The 23,849-nt window shown below is 50.0% G+C and overlaps 1 protein-coding gene and 2 long non-coding RNA genes across 3 annotated transcripts in view; 1 reads left to right on the top strand and 2 right to left on the bottom strand.

The window, feature by feature from the left end:
- Cfap65 (cilia and flagella associated protein 65) overlaps positions 1-23,849 on the top strand; it is a 37,170-nt gene extending 13,321 nt beyond the window's left edge. The window contains exons 13-34 of the mRNA XM_060368643.1: positions 1,142-1,279; positions 2,569-2,814; positions 3,611-3,835; positions 4,688-4,846; positions 5,052-5,202; positions 5,522-5,650; positions 6,936-7,149; positions 7,416-7,544; positions 13,359-13,535; positions 13,758-13,824; positions 14,005-14,115; positions 17,074-17,265; positions 17,372-17,530; positions 18,423-18,566; positions 18,934-19,047; positions 19,232-19,339; positions 20,879-20,923; positions 21,129-21,331; positions 21,760-21,888; positions 22,367-22,843; positions 23,466-23,603; positions 23,715-23,849. Coding sequence (XP_060224626.1) covers positions 1,142-1,279; positions 2,569-2,814; positions 3,611-3,835; positions 4,688-4,846; positions 5,052-5,202; positions 5,522-5,650; positions 6,936-7,149; positions 7,416-7,544; positions 13,359-13,535; positions 13,758-13,824; positions 14,005-14,115; positions 17,074-17,265; positions 17,372-17,530; positions 18,423-18,566; positions 18,934-19,047; positions 19,232-19,339; positions 20,879-20,923; positions 21,129-21,331; positions 21,760-21,888; positions 22,367-22,843; positions 23,466-23,603; positions 23,715-23,823 — 3,564 coding nt within the window. The 3' untranslated portion in view covers positions 23,824-23,849. The remainder of the gene's footprint in view (positions 1-1,141; positions 1,280-2,568; positions 2,815-3,610; positions 3,836-4,687; positions 4,847-5,051; positions 5,203-5,521; positions 5,651-6,935; positions 7,150-7,415; positions 7,545-13,358; positions 13,536-13,757; positions 13,825-14,004; positions 14,116-17,073; positions 17,266-17,371; positions 17,531-18,422; positions 18,567-18,933; positions 19,048-19,231; positions 19,340-20,878; positions 20,924-21,128; positions 21,332-21,759; positions 21,889-22,366; positions 22,844-23,465; positions 23,604-23,714) is intronic.
- On the bottom strand, positions 15,693-17,502 carry LOC132648096 (uncharacterized). Its single transcript, XR_009586471.1, has 3 exons — positions 17,382-17,502; positions 17,022-17,133; positions 15,693-16,037 (listed from the first exon to the last, which is right to left on the bottom strand). It is a non-coding gene; the product is annotated as an uncharacterized LOC132648096 (long non-coding RNA).
- LOC132648095 (uncharacterized) lies at positions 21,325-23,718 on the bottom strand. Its single transcript, XR_009586470.1, has 5 exons — positions 23,485-23,718; positions 23,266-23,400; positions 23,037-23,144; positions 22,715-22,787; positions 21,325-21,974 (listed from the first exon to the last, which is right to left on the bottom strand). It is a non-coding gene; the product is annotated as an uncharacterized LOC132648095 (long non-coding RNA).

The raw sequence follows: 23,849 nt of genomic DNA, 5'->3' as shown, positions 1-23,849 counted from the left end.
CCTTCCTTCCTTCCTTCCTTCCTTCCTTCCTTCCTTCCCTCCTTCCCTCCCTCCCTCCCTCCCTCCCTCCTTCCTTCCTTCCTTCCTTCCTTCCTTCCTTCCTTCCTTCCTTCCCTCCTTCCTTTCTTCCTTTCTTCCTTCCTGCCTGCCTGCCTGCCTTGTCTGTCTGTCTCTTTTCTGAGTCAGGGTCTCACTGTACAGGCTCAGCTGGCCTGGAACTCCGTATGTAGACCAAGGCATACACCGTTATGTCTCAAAGCAGAGCTTTAACTGTTCCCATTCTCATATATTTGTAGGGGTATGGGAGACAGGTAGAAATATGACACTAACTTCTGGCTGGCCAGTTCTGAGCACATCTGAGAGATTACAAGCTCTAGACCTGTGCTGTTCCATAAGGCAGGCAGACACCAGCCAGTCGTATGTGACCAGCGCACCCCGGAAATAAGGTGGTCCAAATAGAGAATTTGTACTGTGACTATAAAATATACCCAGATTTCAAAGATTGTCTATGAAAAGACTGTAAATTATCTCATTAATAGCTTTTATAATGATTGCATGACAAAATGGTTAGAGTTTGGAACTATTATTATTGAAATTAATTTCACTTTTTTTTTTTTTTTTTTTTTTTTTGAGACAGGGTTTTTCTGTGTAGCTTTGGCTGGCCTGGATTCTCTTTGTAGACCAGGCTGGCCTTGAACTCACAGAGATCCACCTGCTGCCTTCCTGAGTGCTGGGATTACAGGCATGGGCCATCGTGCCTGGCTTAATTTCACATTTTTTTTTAATGCGGCCACTGAAACATTTAAAATTGCATTTTCAGCCAGAATCTGTAGCTTATGTCCTATTTCCATTGGCCAGCACTGTTCTGGGTTCATTCCTATGGAATGAATGCTGCATTCACAACTCACCACACTCTCCTCCTTACAGAGGGTGCAAAGTGAGTGCCAGATAGAAGGCCCAGTGGGAGGGGCTGTGCAGGGCTATGCAGGGCTGTGCCGGGCTGTCCTGCAGCATCCCTCAAATCTACCTTCCTTGTGCCCAGGATAGGATGCCTACAGCACAGAGCCAGGGAAGGGCAAGGAGAGTGTCTTCCAAGGTTAGACTGTGGATTCTGAGTTTTCTTTTGGGCTGCCCCCCGCAGGTCCTTCAGAGTTATAGCAACATTGAGGAGGACTGTACAGTAGCCCCATCATGGTGTCTGAAGGTTCGGGCTCGAGGCCACAGCTATTATCCTGCCTTAGAGCATCACATTCCCCAATATTCCCTGGATGCACCCAAGGTGAGCATGGCTCCAACAATAGTGGGAGCGGGAGTGGGGACCCCAGCTCACGCATCCCCACTTCTCTTTCTACACCCCATGTTCTTCCTGGCCATTCGAGGGCTTGCTCTTTGACCATGGTCCCAAGCACAAGAACAGTCTAGAGCCACAGCCCTTTCTTACTCCATCAGAAGCCTTTGCCTGGTTCTCTGCACTCTCCAACCCCTTCATTTGTCCTGCCCACTGAGCACCTGCTGGCTCCCAAGCCCTAGGCTTGACCCTAGGGGTGAACCAACCCAAAACACAAGCTCTGTTACTTCTGAGAGTCAGAATTCCCAGAGGACCTCCTCCCTAGGTCCTTGGAGGTCTTGTCTGTCCTGGGAGGTAGAATGACACAGGGCTGAAAAGTGTATGGCCTGGGGCCAAGTCCCCAGAATCAAATTCTGCTTTTCCTTCCCAGCTTCCAGCTCTATAATATATATTTTTTTTTAACTAGTCATTTTGTTATTGGGAAGTTGCTACTTAGAGACAATGGCTTGAAAACATCCTGCTTTTCCTACCAGCTACCCTTCTGCTCTCCAACCCCAAACCTGTGCCACCTTGGTATCCACCTCGAGGCCACCCCTTCCTGAAATAACACTCTCCCTGATGCTCAGGGTGTCTGCACTGATGCCCTTAGCCCCCTTGGCATTTCCTCCCAGTGTGACCTGATGCCTTTCTGGAGTCTAGTGGCAGCCTGTGTTGCTTCTCTATTGACACATTAACTTGTTGGCACAACTGGATGGGAACTTGGACCAGGTACTATAGTCCTTGTATTATTGTTTAGCCTGCTTAGCTTTTAGCCTAGTTCTGGCCATATCCAAGATGGCCATGAAGTGTTTAGGAGCCGGTATTGTTGAGGCTGATGTCCTTCTGACACCTGAGTGAGAATCAACTAGAAAGAGACAATGACCCCAGACTTCTGAACCAGGCTGGGTGAAAAGTAGTTCTCCAGAGAGCAACTGGAAGACACTGCTAAAAACCAACTCTACCTCTGACCTTGAGGACAGGCCTTAGAAGCCTGACTTTCCTTGGGGCCTGGGACTGCCACATCCCTATGTCCAGAGGTCACCGGAGGACAGAAGTATTCCTTGGTGGCAGGCTGTGGTCTTCCTTTAATTCCTGGGAATTCTTTGCTGGCTGGGCTGTGTGCAGAGATCTTGGGTCTCCTTGGAGATAGCATTGTCCAAAGCTGAGTGGCCCAAATGTATGTCTAAAGATGGAGATCCCAGGAGAAGTCCTTTTCCCTCTTATTTCCCCCGAATCCACAGACGTTCCCAGCCGTGTCCTCTGGAAAGCCCACCTACAGAAGCCTGCTTCTGGTCAACAAAGGCTCCATGATGCTGACCTTCAGCCTGGCTCCCAACAGCAGCTTGGACATCTCCCTGAGGCCTGCCTCTGGCCTCATAGCTCCTGGGGCCCACCAGGTCTTCCTCATCAACACATACCCCAAGGGCACCTCCTGGAAGCAGCATGTCTTCTACCTGCAGTTCAACTTTTACCCCCAATATGTCAAGGTAGGAGGCAGCGATAGAGGAGCTGGGTCCTTGGCCGTAATCTGGGACTTGCTTTTTTAAAACCACATTTTCAGGGTCCTTGCCAAAGTAGATACAGGGATGGGGGTGGGGGTAGGCTAGGGGTGAGGAACATTCCTTCAGGATGGAAGGATGATAGAGGGGGAGCTCTGGGCTCCACCCCTGACAACCCTGCCTCCAAGATCCCAGACTCACACCCACAGGCAGTGGTGGGGTGTTTGCAGACAGCCCAGGGACGGGGATGGATGGTAAACCCACATCTGACCCCAAGAAAGACTGACACATCCTCTCTTTGTCCCTGAGGGTTTGATATTTGTTTGTGTTTTTAAGGCAATATATCACCAGGCAGTGGTGGCATACTCGGGAGGCAGAGGCAGGCGGATCTCTGTGAGTTTGAGACCAGCCTGGTCTATAGAGCAAGTTCCAGGATAGCCAGGGCTACACAGAGAAACCCTGTCTCGGGAAAAAGCAACAACAACAAAGAGATTATATCACCATATATAGCCCCAACTGGTCTTGGACTCAAGGCAATCCTCCTGCCTCACCTACTCTATTGCTGGGGTTTTCACTACACCTAGCTCTGGGTTCCTTTTAATCTGCTTTTGAGAGAAACTGCTATGTCCGGACTAGAAGACAGCACTGGCTGTCCCCTCCCAAGTGTGAAAATCTGCACAGCCATGCTTCCTAGGTGTGTGGGGCGAGCCAAAAGGTCATGGCATCGTCTTTCCTTCCTTCCTTCCTTCCTTCCTTCCTTCCTTCCCTCCTTCCTCTGGCTTAGGAAGTAAGCATGCAGAGCAGAGAAGAGCCACTGCAGCTGAAGCTGGACACCTACAAAAGCATCTTCTTCAAGCCTACCTGGGTGGGATGCTCCTCCACCTGTACCTTCACCTTTCACAACCCCACACGGCTACCCCTGGAGTTCGAATGGAGAGTCTCCCAGCAGCACCAAAAGATGCTGGCTGTCCAGCCCTCCAGGGGCATCATTCATCCTAACGAGAATGTTGTGAGTGCCTGGACCCCCTTGCCAAGGGCAGACGGGTACCTGTCACCTTTACCTTTGCCATCTCTTACCTGTGGTTCTCATGGCCTGCAATGCACACCTAACTAAGAAATCTGTAGTCACCTTCTCTAGACTGTGAGTAGGTTTTAGTTAACACCTCCCTCACCCTCATCTTACAGGAAATTGAGACTTAGGGGGAAGAGTGTTTAAAAGACCAAGATTAAAAGTGCAGAATTGGGACTGAATGCAGCATTAGTGATGCCAGGGTCCAGGGCATGTCTAAACCTCATCATCCATGATACCTAAGCAACAAGATTCCTGGCAGGTAGTTTGAATCAGCTGGGTATGGGTGACTCTCTCAGGAGGGGGCGAGAAAGGAGACACCAGAGGTTCCAGATCAATACAAAGTGGGGGACCCAAATTGTCACCAAAAAAAAAAAAAAAAAAAAAAATTTGTCCCTATTCTGAGGTAGGTCAGACTCCAAGGAATAGCACCAATGTGTGATACCCATGAACACCCATGGATAGGAAATGGGAGCCTCAGGGATCACACAGACATAGAAAGCCACTTGAGATCCTGCCCCAGTGCCTTGCCGCCAGGTTTCTGACCCAGTCCAGTTATTCCACTTCTCTGAGGCTCCAGTTTCCTTCAAAATGAGTCTGGAAAACAATGCCACTGCCGGGTCATGGGGATGTAGAATTGAGGGACTTCTGGAGACAAGACAAGATGGTGTGTGTAAAGTGCTCAGCACTTGGGTAAACAGGCAGACAAAAAGGACCTCCCTGAGCCAGCAGTCCAGGAGGGGGGTATCCTGGACACTTGCCTGTGAGAATGAATCATCTCTGTGACCCCAGACACTGACATGGATCTTCAGCCCTTTGGAGGAGACCAAGTACCTGTTTCGAGTGGGGATGTGGGTCTGGGAAGCCAAAGAGCCGAAAAAGGCCACACCTCAAGCCACCATGCACTACCGGATTCGGCTGGTGGGCATGGGCGTTACCGGATGCCTCTCTGTGAGTGGGAGCCCTGTTGGGGGTGGAGCCAGGACCCACGTGGGAGGGAAAGTCCCAGGTGCCCAACCTTAAGAAGGCAGGAGACAAGATCGAGGACAAGATACGGATCCTTGCGCACACGACCTCAGATCCGCCTTTCCTTGGGGGATGTTCTGAAGACCAGGGGTTGGGGGCACCCCCAGCAGCTGGCTGGCTGTGGTCCCAGGCAAAGCCAAAGGAGCTGGACTTTGGAAACGTACTGGTGAACAGCCGGGAGGTCAAGTCTTTGCTACTCCTGAACGATGGCAACTGCACCCTCTATTACCGCCTAGTCCTGGAGCAGCACAGGCCCAAAGGCCTCAACGATGACCCCTGTGGTACTGAGGCCTGGGCTGGGTCTGGAGCGAGGGAGGGTGGTGCATGTGTGTGTGTGTGTGTGTGTGTGTGGTCTGTGTGTCTGTGTGTACCTAAGACAGATGACCCGCACATGGCATGGGTCAGAAAAGAAAGCCGGAAACCTAGCATTTCTGCTTTTTAACTAAGGCAAATGCCACTGACATCAAGATGCATGGTTCTTTCTGCCCCGGCCTTCTCTATCAGGGAGTGTTGTGGTGACTCAGGGGAGAGTATCTGAGGAGAGGCCAGGACACCTCTGTCCAGATGCCCAGTGATGACCCCTGCACCATCCCCCGGCAGCTCTAGAACTCAACCGCTTGGAGGGGACCATGCCACCTCATTCCCAGGATACCATCACCCTGACTGCCTGTCCTAAAAGCCATTCCCAGTATTCCTGGACCATCAGCTACTGTCTCCTGTCCCACAGAGGTACCTGGGCACTTAGCAAAGATTCGGGGCCAGGAAGGGGAGAAGAGAAGAGGTGAATTGTGGGACACAGAACTGGAGGCATGCTAAGTCCAGGACAAGCTGGCAAGTGAGTGAGGGCAGGACAGGACTGTGCCTTAGGGGTCTGACGTGTGTAACTGTGTCTGCCCACGTGATATCTACACACATGTCCCTGAGCTGTGAACACACAAGAGTTAGCAAATGTGCTGCCTTCTGTCAGAATCTCAGGCAAGTCCTCAGTCAAGCTTTAGCTCTCTCCTTCATGAGACAAAGTTGCTCTTCCCTGTGCCATCTGAAAGTTCCTGGGGCAGGCATCAGAAGAATATTCACTCAAGGGGATTGGATTCTGACTCTCCCACACTTATTGGCAGAGTGGTGCTAGCTAGTTGTTTCACCTAAATATGCCTCAGCTTCCCCATCAATAAAAAGGAGATGACCACAGACTACAGGCCACACAAAAAAATGAAGTAGTAACATATGCCACTATATTGATGGGCATCGAAAGCATGGCGCTAAGTGAAAGAAGCCAGTCGGAAAAGTCTAAGCACAGGCTGCAGAGATGGCTCAGAGGTTAAGAACACTGGCCGTTCTTCCAAAAGTCCTGAGTTCAATGCTCAGAAACCACACGGTGGCTCATAACCATATAGTGAGATCTGGTGCCCTTTTCTGGCATGCAAGTGTACATGCAGGCAGAATGCTGTAAATAAATAAATAAATCGTAAAAAAAAAAAAAGAAAAAAGAAAAGAAAAGAAAGAAAAAATGCCAAGCACTGAATGATTCCATGCTTGAAATACTCAGGATAGATTAAAAAAAAAAAAAGAAAAAGCACAGAGATGGAGAATAGACTAGTGATTGCTAGGAAAGGGGGAAGAGTACATGGGGAGTGTTGAGTGGTTGGTACTGAGGTTTTGGGGTTTTTTTTGGTGGGGGTTAACAATAGAAACTTTCTAAAATTAGTGTTGGTGGTAGCATTTCTCTGTGAATATAGAAGGCCTATTGTGTGTGTTGAGGAGTAGTTTTTACAGACTGTGAAGTATGCTGTATTGCAATGAGTTTGAAAATAAATAGTAGTGCAAGTTAAAGTTAAATAAATGCCAGACTGTGTGCTAAAGCAGGACCGTGCCCAGCACGTGGAAAGCCTTAGACAAGGTCTGGCTGCCGTCGGACATGTGCTCTAGACTGAAGCTCAGCCACTGTGTCTGACCGTTCTGCGCCTACCCCCAGGGGAACTGAACCCTCTGCTCTCCCCCACACTCATGTCCCCAGATAGCATGCCTGGTGAGAAGCAACAACTGTGCCTTGTCTCCCTGGCGGCTGTGTACCCTTTACTCTCCATCCTGGATATCTCCTCCATGGGCAGTGCTGAGGGCATCACTCGCAAGCACCTATGGAACCTCTTCTCCCTGGACACCCTCAATAGTTACTTGGCACGTGATCCAACCGAGAAGGAGCTCACCTACAAGGTGCCCACCCGGCACAGGTAAGCTCGGCTCGGGGGCAGGCAGGACATAGTGGACAATCACAGGCTGCCTACCAACCACCCAACACTAGGCCTTTCCCAAGAAGATGGGTGTGAGGGGGCCCTAAATTCTTAGAGCAAGGCAACGGTTGACTTGAGCACTCAGGAGCCATCTCAATGATCCCGAATTCCAAATTTTTCACCTTGTACCTGGGGATGGGCACCCAAGGCTAGAGCCCCGAGCTGTCTCCAATGCCAGCACTGAGCCATTTCTCCGCTTCGCACAGCATGAGCCACACACCCCCTGTCTTCACGCCTCTGAAGCTGGATTTCAATTTTGGAGCAGCACCGCTCAATGCCCCACCCTCCGTGGTGCTCCTCGTGCTGAAGAACAGCGGCCTGGTGCCCTTGGACTGGTATGGCTGGGCAGAAAGGGGATGCCGAGGGGGTCTGGGGACAGAGCCGTAGAGGCCAGGAGTAGAGGATAGCCATTTCCTTCCCGGGAAGCCCACCTGAGGTCTGCAAATGGGCCTCCCACTGACAGGGTAAGGGGGCCTAGGGGAGACCACAGTTTCCCGCAGCACTTGGGAGATGTCACTGGCCGCAGCCGGGCTCCTGGCAACTGGTCACAGCAATATCAGTAACCGAATGAATGATACAGACCAGCCCCTGTGTTCTTCCAGCCTTCGGTCCTTGACCTTTGCAGTGTCCCCGTGAGAAAGACCTCTCCAGGCTTTCTCAAAAGACAGTGCCCGAGCGTCAGTGGACTAAGACCTCAGTCAAAGCCACGCAGCTCTTAGAGGCAGGGCCAGGTTCAGATCCAGATGTGCCATCTCCGGGGCACCTGCCCACCCCAGTTAGTCAGCAAGAAGGCTTCCAGTTGCTTCTGTACATGAGGACTGGCACCACACTGAGTGACAGATTGCTGGGGCTGGGGCCAAATGGAGGCAAGTCTAGGCTACCAAGGAAGACAGGCATCTGCTGCCACACTGGAGCCTACCACCGGAGGGCGCGATTGAGCAAGGCTGTCGCACTGCAGGGAAGGAGTCTGGCCACAAAATAGTTGCCTGGCAGGTCACAGGAGGCCAGGTCTAAAGACCTGAGCCCACCAAGCCTGTCCATTCTCCTGCCTCTCATGAGAGCCCAGAACTCATGCCCAGCAAGCCACCTGGTTCCACATCACGTTCCTGGTGTGAACATACTTAGACTTCTTAGTAAATGTCTGTTAACAGACTTTCAGTTCTGGTTGGCTAATGAGAAGTATGAGAGAAGGGTCCTTATCTGGATCAGGCTGAGAGAGTCAAGGCCCAGCCTGAGGGTGTGTTGTGGGAAAGTGAGTGAGTGGGAGAATTCAAGAAGAAACACTGGGGTCAGAACCTGCTGGCCTGAGCAGAGGCCATCTTGGGAGTGTAGAGTGAAGGAGGACACTCTTCACTGACAGGCATACAATGGTTACCCCTAAACTCTGACTGCCCCAGGCCTTCACAGTGGTAAGATGGAGAGGTTGGCTCATTATGTGGCAGCTATAGGAAAAAGAAGGATTGTGAATAACTATGGATCCTGACGGGACTGCTTGGCCTGGTTGGGAAATCCCAGAGCCCATCCTGGGCTTAGATGTGATAGTGGCTGTCCTAAGTAGGCCAGGAGCCAGTGTCTTTAGAACACGGGGCACTGGCCTGTATCCTGGGATATTTTGGAAGACATAGGCATGGGTGTGTAGGAGCAACCCAGCTCACACACTCTGTGGAGAAGGTCCACGATGTTGGCAACCAGGACAGACAAGACCCAGGGAGAGCTCCCTGAACTGGATCCTGCTGGCAGAAGATCTCTTAAAAGTACAGGAAGCCTTGCCATGCTTCCTCCAGAGCTCAAGTGGCCTGACTTTCCTGTGCGTTTTGTGCTGTGGTTCACTTCACTTTCTTAGAAGACCAAAATTTTGCAAAACTAGCATCTCTCTGCTGAGCTCATGAAGAACAGATGGGGACTTTTATTCTCATCTGGACCAGTGATGCAAGGAGAGCATGGAGTTGCCTTAGAGATGGCAGTAGGCAGGATGAAGGGGGAGCCCAAGCTGGGGAGGAGGATCAGAGAACCACGGAGCTGCCTTCTCCCCTCAATCCTTCTCCTCCTGGGACTTGTGCTGTGTTTGAGTCTGGCATATGGCTGCAAGGTTCCTCGCATTCTAGAGGACAGGCTCTTAAAGACATCAGATGCGCTGTTTATTTGTTCGCTAGGGTGCTCTTATTTCCCTGGCTACATTTGTCTCGGGCATTTCCTACAATTAAGCCTCAGGTCCGTCCCAAGAACAGAAATAGGGACCAGGCCAGTCCCTGCACTCTGGGAGCAACAGGAACCCAGGGTACAGCAGCCTCCTAGGACAGGGTGGTATGCGGGGAAGGAGGAAGGTGTGGACTCACAGCGTCACTGACGACTTCAAGCAGGGTGATGGTGAGAGCAAAGAGACTTTCTGGAGGGCTCAGGAGTACAGTGCTTGCTGAGCATACGCAGAGCCCCCATTTCAATCCTAGCACAGTGAGGAGGAAGAGAAGGAGGAATTTTGAAAGACAGCAAGAAAAGGAGGACCTTGAATACAGCTGGAGCTACAGGCCGGGGCAGGACACAAAGGGCCTAGAGTCTTCCTCCAGAGACTCTGAGCTTGTTAAGAGGCTGGTGAGATGTGAGCTGCAGAAGGGGACAAAGGCCTGGTTTCATGGCCTGTCAGTCTGATCTCCAGGGGATGGTAGGTTAGGAGGGTGGTGTTGTCCTCCAGCTTTCAGGAGAAGGCGTGTGCATTAGAACAAGTCAAGCGAGAGGCAGGAAAATCATCTCAGCAGTAGACCAGTGAAGTGACTGTGTGTAAAGGAGCTACAGAAATTTCCCAGATCATCCCGAAATAGCGAGAGCTCCCCCTCTGCCACTGCTCAACATGCCCCCAAATAAAATGTGTTGTTGATTATTAATATTTATTATTGATTTATCTTTTAGTTAAACAGCAGTTATTCCTAAACCAGCTGTATACCCAAATCACCACACAGAGACTAGGATGTATTTAGTTAACCTAGAGTACAATGCTGGGCAGTGATTACTCTACCCTAAACCTTCAAGCCCATACAGCTTCCTCCCATTCAGATTTTACACATTATACTTGCTTTTAGTCATATCTTAGGTCCAGTTCATCCCTCCCGGTGGTTCCAAGTCCTGTCCTCTCTGATCTCTCTTCCCGACTCCTCCCACTCGCTTCCTTCTGCTCCCCTCTGGACCAGGATGTCCCACCCTATTCTCTCCATTGCTCAGCACTGGCTGGTTGTTTTACTGACAATACAGAGAACAAATGGTGGCATGTTTACACAAACTTGAGACAGGTGATCGTTAGAATAAGCATCACAATGCAATGTCCGATTGAAACCAGATAGTGGCGTAGAGAAATCAGCATTTGAATGAACAAGGGTATATTGTACACATCCCACAAGGACAATGTACCAACAAAAAAAACGAGAAAAGCGGCACTCACCTGCATCAGGTCAAGCCATACAACCGATGGGAGAAAATTCAGAACCCCCAGCCTCAGGCTCATATCCACTGCTGGGGTGGCCAGGGCTTGGGCGTGTTCCCCCTCAGCATTTATGCCACATACAGACAGCTGTATGCTTTGCAGAACGAATCCCCCTCTAGAATGTGTGCTGTGAAGGAAGAATGGTTGGAGTGGAGTACCTGTAGACCTGGTACCTTCTTTTATCAGTTGCTCGGTATTCTACAATATAAAGGGACTTAAGTGATTAGGCCACTCCTTTATTGGAAGATTTTTTTTTTCCCAATAAAAGGAACATTTTTTTTTTTTGCCACCATAAAGAAAGTTTCATGTATAGATGTATATGTAAATATCACTGCATGGGACTGAGGAGACAGTGCAGTGGATATGGTAGTTTGCGTGAAAAACGGCTCCATAGGCTCATGGGGTCTGGTACTGTTAGTAGGTGTGGCATTGTTGGGGTAGGCGTGGCCTTGGAGGTACTGTGTCACTGTGAAGGTGGGCTTTGAGGTCTCAGATGCTCCAGCCAGGCTTAGTGGGGCAGGCTCCTGCTGCTGCGTACAGTTCATGTTGTAAAACTCTCAGCTCCCTCCCCAGCACCATGCCCGCCTGCATGGCGCCATGCTTCTTGCCGTGATGATGATGGAGTAAACCTCTGAACTGAAGGTTGACCTCAATGAAATGCTTTCTTTGTAAGAGTTGTCGTGGCCATGGTGTCTCACAGCAGTAAAACCCTAACCAAGCTTGTTATGCAAGCACGAGGTCCTGAGTTAGGAGTCCCAGAACCCATGTAAGGCCAGCCACAGTAGCACACGTCTGTAATTCCAACATTCCTGTGGCAAGATGGGAAGAGGAGACAGGACAGTCATTCCCAGAAGCTAAGCCTGACACCCACAGTGGTAAACAAACCCTGTCTCAACAAGATGGAAGCCAAGGACTGACACCCACCGTTGTCCTCTGACCACACGCATGCTGTGGCACCCTCACACACATGCACACATATGTCATATACACACATACACAAAAAGATTGTTTTAAGATGTTCAGTGTGTGTTGGTATATTTCCATGTCTGCATTTTAATCATACGGGTGGTTTCCCAAGAGTAGGACTTGCGGGTCAAAGGACATGTGTGTGTTTTGTCTTAGTACATGCTGCCGAATTCTTTCCAAAAGCTAGCAGGACTCCCCTCTCACTCTACCTGTGTTTGGGGATGTCTGCTCTTTCTGAACTTTTCCATCACTATATGCATCTATTTTTCAAATTTCTTGTGTGATAGGAAAGAAGACAGAACTCTTGTGATTTTGGAGTGCAGTTCTCTGACTCCTGTTGAGGCTTATTGCCTCTTTTGCCTTCCATTTCTGGGTGCCCTCTGTTCAATTCCCTGACTCAGTTTGATACTGGGGACAATTCCCTTCCATCTCTCTGAAAGAAAGAGTTCTATCGAATGATGGCCTTGGGACCCCTCATCACTGCTTTCAGCAGCTGGTTGGAGGGCAATGTCTACCTTGCTACCATGTGAGGCCTTGTGAGGTTGCTCTTCACATTCTTCCTTGCTTTAAGATCACCTGTCCTCTGGGCACCTGTTCTGTACCCCGCGTTCAAGCTAACTTCAACACCCTTTTTCCCAGGGGTCCCTGAGTGGTCCTGCCAGCATTCCCTAGGGTTGCAAATGCTCTCCCTGAGAGGTTATGAAAGAAGGACCCAGTGGCCAGTCCTAAGTGACTCACATATACAAGTGACACCCTTGGCTCCTGGTGTCCAAAACGAGAGCTGCAGTCTTCACTGTTCATTATTCATTCTGGGTCTGCTTCTGTCTCTAGTTAGTGTTTGTTTGTTTGTTTGTTTGTTTGAAGATGGTGTCTTAGTCATTATTCTATTGCTGTGGTGAAATACCAATTTAAAACAACTATTATAAAAGGATGCATTTAATGGGGTTCTTGCTTACAGTTTTAGAGGGTTAATCCATGATTATCATGTTTGGGAGTACATGGGCATGATGCTGGAGAAGGAGCTAAGAGCTCACTTCCTGACCTGCAAGCAGCAGACAGGGAAAGAGTGAGACTGGGCCTGACAGGGATTTTGAAAGCTCAAAGCCCACCCCCAGTGACACACCTGCTCCAACGCGGCCACACCTCCTTCAACAAGGTCACACCTCCTAATCCTCCCCAAACAGTTCCACTGACTCATAGCATTCAGAGGGGCCATTCTCATTCAAATCAGCACAAAGGGTCTTACTCTTTTTTTGTTTGCTTGTTTTGTTTTTCGAGAGAGTGTTTCTCTGTGTAGCCTTGGCTGTCCTGGACTGGCTTTGTAGACCAGACTGGCCTTGAACTCGCAGAGATCTGCCTGCCTCTGCCTCTCTTAGTGCTAGCTTTACAGGCATGTGCCATTACACCCAGCTAAGGTCTCATTCTTTAACCCAAGCTAGTCTGGAACTCACTATGCAGCACAAATTGACCTTGACTTTCAGCAATCCTCCTAAGTGCTGCTATTACAGGTGTGAGCCACCGTGCTGGCTATTTCTGGGTTTGGGGGCATTTATGAAAGGAGACTCTGCCTCAGTTGCTCACCAGAACATGGGTCAGCTCATGAAATGGGGGTGCAAAGTGCGGAAGGTATGGCGAAAGCCCCTCTGCCTGCCCATCTTTCCAAATGACTTAGACTCTGCATGGCTTCACTCTTCTCCCTTGCCTCCCCCAGGGCCTTCCTCTTTCCAAGCGACCAGCAGCTAGACACGGATCTGTGGGCAGATGAAACAGAGCTCAACTTCGCTGAGCTCCACCAAATGCGTGCAGAGGATAATTGCCTCTTCATCATCAACCCCAAGTCTGGAAGCCTGAGCCCTGGGAAGGAGCAGATGGTGGAGCTAAAATACAGGTGTTCCCGAGCCCTCTACCGTGCTCCTCCTTCCAAGAGCTCCCTAGCCCTGGCTTTTGTCTGCATGACGCCAGGGGACCCAAGACAATCCCCTGCAGGAGAGGCCTATGTCATTCCCGTCTGTCCCAATTCAGATGTGGTTGTCTGACCCAAAGCCACACTTGTTTTCCCATCCAAAGAAGGCTCCGGAACTCACTGTCCAACTTGTCTCCGCCCTCCCAGCCACCTGTTTATCGGCACTGATCACCTCTCTGTGCTCTTCAAGGTGTCCCATGGACGGGAGATCCTGGTGAGACCTCACACCCCAGTCCTGCCGGGGTCTGGGGACTGGCGACTGGATCCAGGAGCCCTTTGGACATCCAAGAGAGGAGCTGGGGGTGTTGCCCCCTGGGGCCCTGGGGCCCGTCTCTCGGCTGGGTCTGCCCGTTCTCACAGGGCAGCTCGCCCTACGTGGGCTCTTTATTTCCAGCTCCACTTCATAGGCGTGACGGTGAAGCTGGGGCAGAAGTACGTGCACTTCACCTCGACCGCCCACCAGTTCATCCCCGTTCCCATCGGCGACACACTTCCCCCACGCCAGGTCGGTGGCCTGTGGGACCCTGTCACTGAAAGGCCTGAGCGTCGGTCTCTGTGTGCCCGGGTCAGTCCTTACAGGCGTACAGACTCTGCGCCACATGAAACCACTGGGAAGATTTAAGGCCACAATCTTCTGGTACTAAAGCCCTTTGGTCAGTCTCCGTTCCCAGGCAGAAGTGTTTTTCCCCATTAGCACAGGGATCTTTCATCTTCTTGACCATGCATTATTAGTGTTAATAATTCATTTTACGTCATTTGTGGTTCACTCCAGTGCTTATACATACGCTCAGCTAGAATTACTGCAAATCCGTACTTAACCTTCTACATACAAAGTACACAAATAACGTCTCTTCTGTGTAGCCCTGGCTGTCCTAGAACTCACTATGTAGACCAGGCTGGCCTCAAACTCAGAGGTCCGCCTGCCTCTGCCTCCTAGGCGCTGGGATTAAAGGTGTGCACAACCATCACCCAGCTCAAATAATGTCTTTTTAATTTTATCCTGTCCTATGTCATAAATGCCAGCTATGACCCACTCAGTTTATCTAGACATGTTGGCTAGGAGGTCTCAGCCACAGTCTGGAGATGATTGCTTTTAGAAGCACATCCTTCCAGAGAACAGAGGATGGCAACGTGAGTCTTCAGACGTTGCAAGCTTTTTCTTTCTTTTTGGTGTATGTCTATGTATGTGTGTGTATAGGTTTGTGTGTGTACATGTGTATATGTGTGTACATGTTTATGTGTTCATGTTTGTGTATGTGTATTCATGCTTTTGTGTATACAAGCTTGTGTGTGTGCATATGTTTGTATGTGTACATATTTGTGTGTATGTGTAAACATGTCTGTGTGTACATGTTTGTGTATGTATATGTTTGTGTATATGTGCGCATGCATATAATGTTTCTGTGTGTTTGTGTGTGTGTGTGTAAGCCAGAGCTAGACATCAACTTTTTTTTTAATCATTGTCCACTAGTCAGTTTAGCCAATCTGTGAGTTCCAGGAAAAGAGTAATCAAGGGGAACACCTATGTGATTCTGGCCTCCCCATGTATATGCAGATGTGTGTACATGCACACACATGGGAAAGGGAGAGAGAGAGAGAGAGAGAGAGAGAGAAAGCATGCAAGAGAGAGTGTGAGTTCTGAGGGCTGGGAAGTCTCAGATGAAGGCCAGGTGAGGGTCGAGCTTTGTTGGTGTCTGGTTTGTGCTTGCCCTCCCGGCTCCCACACATCTCGTCCAGGTTTCCTCATGCAGCAGAGAAGGCAAACAGGCTTTCTTAGGCTGACATGACTTTCATGATGTCTCCACCCCCTTGACCTATCACCTCCTGAAAGACCTCACCTCTGTTTTTTAATAAAATACTTTAATTAATTCTTTTCAGAACTTTATACTTTCATGCAGTGTATTTTCACCTGCCACTCCTCTCCCTGACTCCTCCCAGATCTACCCTCATTTCCCCACCTCCTCCCAATTTCCTGACCTCTTTTTTTTTTTTTTTTTTTTTTTTTTTAACTGACCCACGAAGTCCAATTCCTGCTATCTGTATGTACTGTCATGTATTGTCATGGGTGTGGGGCTACCCACTGGAGCTCGGTCAATCATCGGTACCTCCTCAGTCCGGTGGGGGTGGGGCTCTACAAACCCCTCCTCCCCTTCACAACAGTGTTAACTGAGTGAGTCTTGTGCAGGTAGCCACAGGTGCTGGGAGTCCATGAGTGCGGCCATCTTGTCATGTCCAAAAAAATACTGTTTTACTCTGGCCCCGGTCCTGCCCATCTTCTGGCTCTTACAGTCTTCCTTCCCCTCTTCTGCAACAGGCCCCGAGCCTTGAAGGGGGTTACGATACTTATGTCCCACTTGTAGCTGAGCAGTACACAGACACTTCTTTTCTGCTCTCTGATCGGCTGAGAGCTTCTGTGTGAACCATCCACTGTGTGAAGAAAGTGCTTTGATGAGGCTTGAGAACCACACTGGGCCCAGTGATACAAAGTTAAGGGGCAGTTTGATGTCATTTGGCAAAATAATAGTAGCAAGTTCACCTCTGGGGCCTCTAAGAGATGGCCAGCTATGGGTTCTAAACACAGAGAGGGGCCTTAAATCTGATCAGTAAGTATCTGGTTTCCCCCCAGAACACGTCATTATTCCACTCATGGGTGTGGCTTTGCCACTGGGGTCATTGTTATAGTTTGCAGGTTCACAGTTGGGTAGGACTGTTGATGATTCCCTCAGCACCCCCTCCCCCACCCTCCCCCAGCATTTTACACTGCAACTCCCCATACTGAGGACTACCCAGCAAGAAGGAAGCAGCCTATCAGTGCCAACTTGATTTTTACAGCAGGGATTAGGGTTCAGCCTATGAGCTTGGGTACAGAGTATTCAGCCTGCAGCACTGTATCTCAAGATCCGTGAGATGGACCAGGCTAAAAAAGAGAAGAAAGGTCCAGGGCCAAACCCAGGTGAATTCTTTGCTCCTCTCTGGTTTTAGTACTCTTAGCTCTGAGAAGAAGCATTAGACCAGAACAGCTCTGTTTTTCTAAGGCAGCCTTCAGTTTTTCAGAACCCTTTCCCTAGGCCATTTTAAGAAGATTTCCTCTAATAACAGAGTGACAGTCTTTATGGTGGACTAGATTGAAAGTCTTAGATGACAAAGGTTCTGGATGGTGTATAGGTATGTGGACATTTCCCCAAACCCCAATGTGAGGGACACTCACACTAGGGTCTTTTATAAACTTGGCAAGTGTAAATTGAGGGCAAATGAGGTAAATGGCTGCTTTACAAACAGAATTTCTGATTATCCTAAAATTTTACAGACTGAATATCCAGGTATTGAGCCATAGGGGAAAATGACGGGGAGGTGGGCTCAGAGACCTTCAGAGTTACCGTGGCGATAATGTGCCCCCCGCAAAGTGGGTACCTGTTCTACAGTCTCAAGCTGGCTGGCTGTCTCCCCATCTCTGCCCTTGCAGATTTACGAGCTGTATAACGGCGGCTCCGTTCCTGTGACGTACGAGGTCCAGACCAGTGTTCTGTCACAAATTCAAGAAAAAAATTTTGATCATCCTATTTTCTGCTGCCTGAACCCCAAAGGGGAGATCCATCCAGGAACCACTGCTCGGGTTCTGTGGATCTTCTCACCCATCGAGGCCAAGACCTACACGGTACGCAGTGGCCTGGATAACCCCGGGGCGTTTGGGCTTGGCGCTGTGACTTCCTCCCTGTGTCTTGATTTCACCAGTTCCTTCCTCCACTGTGGTCATTTCCCAGGTGGACGTACCGATACACATCATTGGGTGGAATTCAGCTGTCATCCGCTTCCAAGGAGTGGGATACGACCCTTATATCATGGGTGACACCGCCCCCTTCCACAACCTCTTCTCGTGGGACAACAACTCCACATACTCTCGGCTGATGGTCCCTGGGCAGGTGGGAGAAAGGGAGCTGGGAGAAACCGAGGCAATGGAGAGCCTTAGAGTCAAGGGTGGGCAGTACTGAAGGCTACAGAGAGGAGGAGATTGGTTACAGAGGGGAGGAGGGATAAGAGCCGGAATTAGCCTGGCTCCAGCTTTAAAGACAGCACCCGCCTCCCCTGTCAGCGGATGACGAGTATTCCTGCTTGGGACACCTCAGCTACTTTAGGACCCTTGATCCAACCCTTTTCTGTGAGCATGGGCTGAGGGATATTGCAAGATTTAGAAAGAAATCCTCCTATCCTGGATGCCATCTTCAGACAGAGCAGTCCCTCTCGTGGGTCCAGGAGAGGCTTTTTTGCTCAAGAGATCAGGGGCCACCAATACTGCTTCTAGTCCACATGCTTCTTACTGTTGGGAGGCCTGGTCCACTCACCTAGTGGCTCATCTATTCAGCTACCCTGTGATGTACTTTTCCATCTACACACTGAAGCCCATACAGCTTTCTAATCTATGTATCTTCTATACAACCATCTACTTACTCCTGGACCCCCACACAATCACTACACTGAACATTTTTCCGTTAAGAGCTCCGTTATACCCCCAAGTCAGGATGCACACTGGAAGCCCTGTGGACACAATAGGCTCTGGGGTGAGGCTCTTGGAAGTTATCCTAGCTCTACACGTGAGAGAAATTTAGAAAGGTCGTTTCTGACCCCTGAACCTCAGCAACACAGTCAACACGAGAGAATAACTGTGCCCCCAGCATAGGGCCACTGTGAGGGTCAGATGCGAGGAAAACTCGTAACATCATAATTGGCCGGTTGGAAAAGCTTAGGAAACGGCAGTGTTTCAGTTGTTTCTTCTTCATGCCCCCGAAGCTGATGCTATGCTGTCTTCACTGACAGAATGTCTTCTTGTCCCAGTCTCATGTCTCCCTGGGAAACATCCCTGTGCAGAGCAAGTGTAGCCGTTTGCTCTTTCTCAACAACATCTCCAAGAATGAGACAATTGTCTTCACCTGGCAGCCAAGGACCTTAGACTTTGGAGAGGTGAGAGTCCATTTGCTCCCAGAATGAGAACTTGGGGCAAGGCTCCAAACTCCTTCTGTACTGCCTCGTCTCCCCTCAACGTATCCCTCCCCGTTCCATCCCAGCCTAGCCTATTTCATGCCATCTTGCCCTATCTTATCTCATCCTGTGCTCTCCAATCCCATGCCATTATTTCCTGTACCACACCATCTTGTCCCATTCCGTAGTATCCATAGTATCTTGCTCTGTCCTATCCTATTCCAACTTCCCTTATTCCATCACACCCATCCTGTCCCATCCTGTCCCGTCCCATCCTGTACCACTTTACCTCAGCCCACCCACTGCCATCCTTCCTCCAAATCCACAAACTCTTTATCTAAATCAACAGGTAACTGTGAGTCCTGTGGAAGGAGAAGTGGCTCCTGAAGAGGCAGCCCCAATCTTAGTGACCCTGAAGACCTCGGTTCATGCCTGCTTCTACAGCGTGGACCTGATATGCAAGGTAGGGACCATTACAGGGAAACACATAGACGTTGAGACACAGCTCCCAATTACGGGACAGAGGAGGACTCCGAGATCTCCAAACCCTCAGAGAAAGGCAGGGGCCAGCTCTCAGAAGGGCTCAGGGTAGGCTCATGCTGAGACCCTCCAGCTCTAGGCCTTCTCTCCCCTTGTGCTGGGCCCAGGTATACCGGCAAGAACTCATGCAGCAATATCACAAGGAGCTACAGGAGTGGAATGAAGAGAAGGCCCGGCAGGAGGTGGAGTTCACCATCACGGATAAGAAAGTGAAGGTGAGGAGTGCTCAGTGGGCCTCCCACTGCCAGATTCCACCAGAAGAGAGAGTTCTGATTGGCTGAGGTGGCCCTCCATAGGAACCTGGCCAACCTGCTTTTAGATTCTGCTCACTTGCATAGCAGCCCCACAGCCATCCTGGACCACCCAATGTGAGGAAGGCTGGCGGGCAATTCCCTGCGCTAGACAGGAAGATGCATGCCAGTTGGGTGCTGAGAACACAAAGGGAACCACACAGAGCTCTCACCTTCTGATGAAGGGCACCATGGCCTAGTGGCCTTACATGCAGGCTCTAGAGAGAGACCTGGGTTTGATTCTTGGCTTCAACCTTTGCTAATTATGTGACCCGATAACATAAATTAGGGATTCTGTTCAAGATAATCCACAGGTGAGAGATGTGTTTAAAATGGCCATGAGCCGTTAATAGTTAGAGCTGAGTGACTGAACAATGGTAATTCTTTGTAGCATTTGCTCCCCTTTTGTATACAAAATACGGGGTTTGGGCATTTAGTTTTAGTGTTTGTTTTGTTTTTTGAGACAGGGTTTCTCAGTGTAGCCCTGGCTATCCTGGACTCACTTTGTAGTCCAGGCTGGCCTTGAACTCACAGGGATCCTCTTACCTCTGCCTCCCAAGTGCTGGGATCAAAGGTGTGCATGACCACACCTGGTCTGGGGGTCAGTTTTTAAAACAGGGAGTTGGACAGTTCCTGTCTCAGTGTCTTAAGTGTGAAGGTTACAGGCAGGAGGTATCCCACTCAGTCAACAATAAATGTTTTTTTTTTTTAAGGTTTGTTTATTTTATGTATGTGAGTGTTCTATCTGCATTTACATCTGCCAGAAGAGGGAATCAGTTCACATTATAGATGGTTATGAGCCATCATGTGGTCGCCGGGAGTTGAACACACAACCTTTGGAAGAGCAGACAGTGCTCTTAAACCACTGAGCCATCTCTCCGGCCCAACAATAAATGTTTTAAAATATGTCCTAATGCTAGTGGGATATCCACTTTGGAGCCACTGCTGTGATCATTAATACCCATGGAGTGCCTATAGCCAAGACTGGTATCCAGGGACAAGTTCCGAAACACAGGCTGCATTATAATCTGCAAATATTAAACATAAAACATCTTGATTCCTCCTCACTTTACTGCCTGCCTACACTCATGTTTAGAACTCTCCAAAAGGCTCAGCTCTCCAGGAGACTTGGGCCTCTGTGAATACAGATCATATAGGGAAATAAGGCTGCTTTCCAGTCTTTAGAATTGCAGGCTGTTTTCTTGTCTCCCTGAGTTCCAAAGACCCAGAGTGCCAAGGGCACACACCTTTGGGGCCAGCCTCCCTACATTTGATTGCATTTCCTTCTCTATCCTTCACTTGACTGAACAGATTTTCCTTGTCTGTTCCCAGGCGCCACTTACCCAGAGAAGGTTCTAGAAGAAGGTAGCACCTGGGGGGTGGGCAAAACCCAGAGGGATGCAAGAAAGATGGAGGTGGACATGACTGGGGCTGTCATATCCTAAGCTGGCCTCTCTCTTGCAGAAGAAAACATTTTGCACAGCCTGTGAACCTGCAAAAAAGTACAAGGTGAGCCCGAAAGCCTCAGGCCATTCTTGGGATAACTGAAAAAAGTTCTTGCTTGTCCCCAGAGACAAGCCCCGGGCCAGCCTCCTAGACAGAAGGGAGGACAGTACTAATAGGCAAGTCCACAACCCTAGGGAGCTATACCAGGGGACCTGTTGACGGTTGGGATTGCAGTTGCCCTATCACCTATGCTTGCCTCTTCCCAAAGACGCTGCCTCCCATCACAAACCACCTGTGTCTCAGCCGGCCTGCCAGCTGGAACCTGAAGGTGGCAAAGGAGAAGACGTCATGGCCGTGTCCTCAACCACCTGTGCCAGGCCTGCTCTGTCTAGGCCTCACCGCGAGGGCCCATGCCATCGACTACTACCTGGCTAACTTCTTCTCGGAGTTTCCCTGCCACTTCCTGCACCGGTGAAGCCCTGGGGAAGGGCCACCTTCCTCTAGTCTTAATCCTCTCCCCCTTTGTACAACAGTGGTATCCACACTTTAGGAAGGACTGAAGCAAGAACAGGGTGGATGAGGAGTCATTGGGCACTATGGGCCCGAGATATCACCATTATTGTTTATGTCCTTTTGAAGGGAGTTGATAGAGAGGCCCCTGAGGAAGCCACCAAGGCTTCCCACTCTCTTCTTTGGCCAACCTGGAGCCTGTGGGTCCTGTTCTAACCTAAGGGTTGGGTGTGGCTCTCTGAGTACAGAAACTACATTTTATTAAGACTGGGAATGTGCCCAGAATATTTTATGTCCTCATGACTGGGCAGCTGCCGTCATGGCTTGTACGCCCCTGTCACAGCATATCAGCACTCCAAGTTCATTCAGAATATCACGGTCTACTCCAGGGAGCTGCCAAAGAAGAAGTCCTTCAGGGAAGAGACAAAAGCCTTTGAGGAAGAACCCCCGGACAAAGTGAGCCCTGGCTCGAGGCAGAAGAAGCAGATTGTGGTTGACTGCCTCTCCTCCATCATCAGGTACCCTCAGCTCTGTGCGCCTTCATTCTCTGGCCACCTCTCCAGCTGCATCAGCCAAAGCTTCTGAAGCCCCACGACTTCTCTCCCTGACAAAAAAAGAGAATTCCTTTGCAAGATCCCTCTGCTGGAGGACCCTTGGGACAGACCAGGTCTGATAGAGCTGTTAGGTGAACCTTCAGGGCTGAGTCCCGATCCTCTCACTTTCTGTGGCTAGTCTGATGCCATCTAGAGCCAGTTAATTCCCTAGGGCCTCAGGAGACCTGCCTTTTATCTGTGTCATTCTGACTTGCTGGCTCTGCCTACATCTCACCCTGGTCACCTTTAAGACATCATGGAGCTCAAAGATGCCTTGTTCCAAGGCTCTCCTCCCTGACTTAGCTAGAACTGCCCCTTGGGTAACAAGAAAGCCAAAGTTGCCTTGGCTGTAAGCCCTTTCATCAGATTCCATCTCTTTTTTTTTTTTTTTTTTCCTGCCCAGGGGCCTGCTGGAAGACAAGACTTTTCAAGAAGCTGTGGACCAAAGCCTGGTGGAGCAGGTGCCTTACTTCTGCCAGTTCTGGAATGAGCAGTCAGCCAGACTCCTGGCCCAGAAGAGCAGCTTGTATTTAATGCCAATCCTGTCCCTGTCCTCAAGCTGCTTTGAGGAAGAGAAAGACAAAGACCAGGAGGAGGACAAATACACCCTTGAGAAGAAGTTAAGAGATGAAGAAGAGGGTGAGCTGGAAGAGGAAGAGGAGGTGGCAGAAGAGGAAGAAGTGGAGGAGACAGAAGAGGAGCCAATCAAGGAGGAAATGGAAGAGGAAATGGACAAGGAAGCAAAATTGACCTGGTCAGTGATGAAGGCTGCCACACCGATGTCTAAGTCCCAGCAGGCCCTGCAGTGGCAATGGCAGCAGGATCTGAAAGCCATAATAAAGGAGGAGCAAGAAAATGATGAGAAGGAAGCCATTGGAAGGTGAGCAGCTGGGACCAGGTGAGGACAGGGAAGAGCCTTACCCTGAGGCTGGCCCCAACTTGCCCGTGATTCTCTTCTTAACTCAAGGTCTAGTGACAACCCCCTGGGGTAGTGTAAGGTTTGGATGGGAGGCTTTTCAAAAGACCAGAACCCAGCTTTGTGTAGCGTGTGATACCTGCTTGGTAGCACTTACCAGGAGAGGGGCGGTCATCTTTAAAGTCTCTTCTTCAGTGGACGGTTAGGACCAGAGGCCAATTACCACTTCTGATGTGTCCTTTCTTCTGCCACTTTCTCCTGGGACCTTTTGGCGGGGGGGGGGGAGAGGGAGGGTGCATTCTTTTCTTTGGGGATTCCTTGGCACCACACAACCTCTTCTTCATCCTCTCATCGCTACCATCCTCCAAACCTGGCAACTACATCACCTTTGAATCTCAGCCACACAGCTAGCATCTGTGAAATTGCAGCAAGATGCCCCGTAGTGTTTCCGCTGGGGGAAGGGGTTTCACTGGGCATCCGTGCAGCACCCAGCACCCTCTTGCACAGTAACTTGCACACAGCTGAGTGGAGAAAGCAGCCTGCAGGTCTGTAACATTGGATTACAAGAGCAACACCCTCCTCCCAGGCTGTCAGCTTTTACCAACCTGCAGGAAGCGATACTGCAGAACATGATCCAGAACATCCTGGTGGAGGCAAGCCGCGGAGAGGTGGTCCTCACCTCGAGGCCCCGCATCATTGCCCTACCACCCGTCAACATGAACAGGTGGGGGCTTGGAGTTCCACTCATTGGTTGGAGGGGTGTACGACAGGAGAGGCGTTCAGATGGGATTGGAAGCCTCACCTTCGTTCCTCCCTGCGGCTTTCTCTTTTGCAGGGCGGATGCCCTATTGCCTATGCAACAAGGGGATGCATTCAGCTCTGGGATGCAGCACACTCCTGACTGTGTGCTGGTGACAGCACCCAGCAACTCTAACATTGCCTAAATTGCCCCTGATCCCTTTTCCCTTTT

The sequence above is a fragment of the Meriones unguiculatus genome, chromosome 15, assembly GCF_030254825.1.
Source record: "Meriones unguiculatus strain TT.TT164.6M chromosome 15, Bangor_MerUng_6.1, whole genome shotgun sequence".
NCBI lineage: Eukaryota > Metazoa > Chordata > Mammalia > Rodentia > Muridae > Meriones > Meriones unguiculatus.
This window is presented reverse-complemented; position numbering and strand designations above follow the sequence as displayed.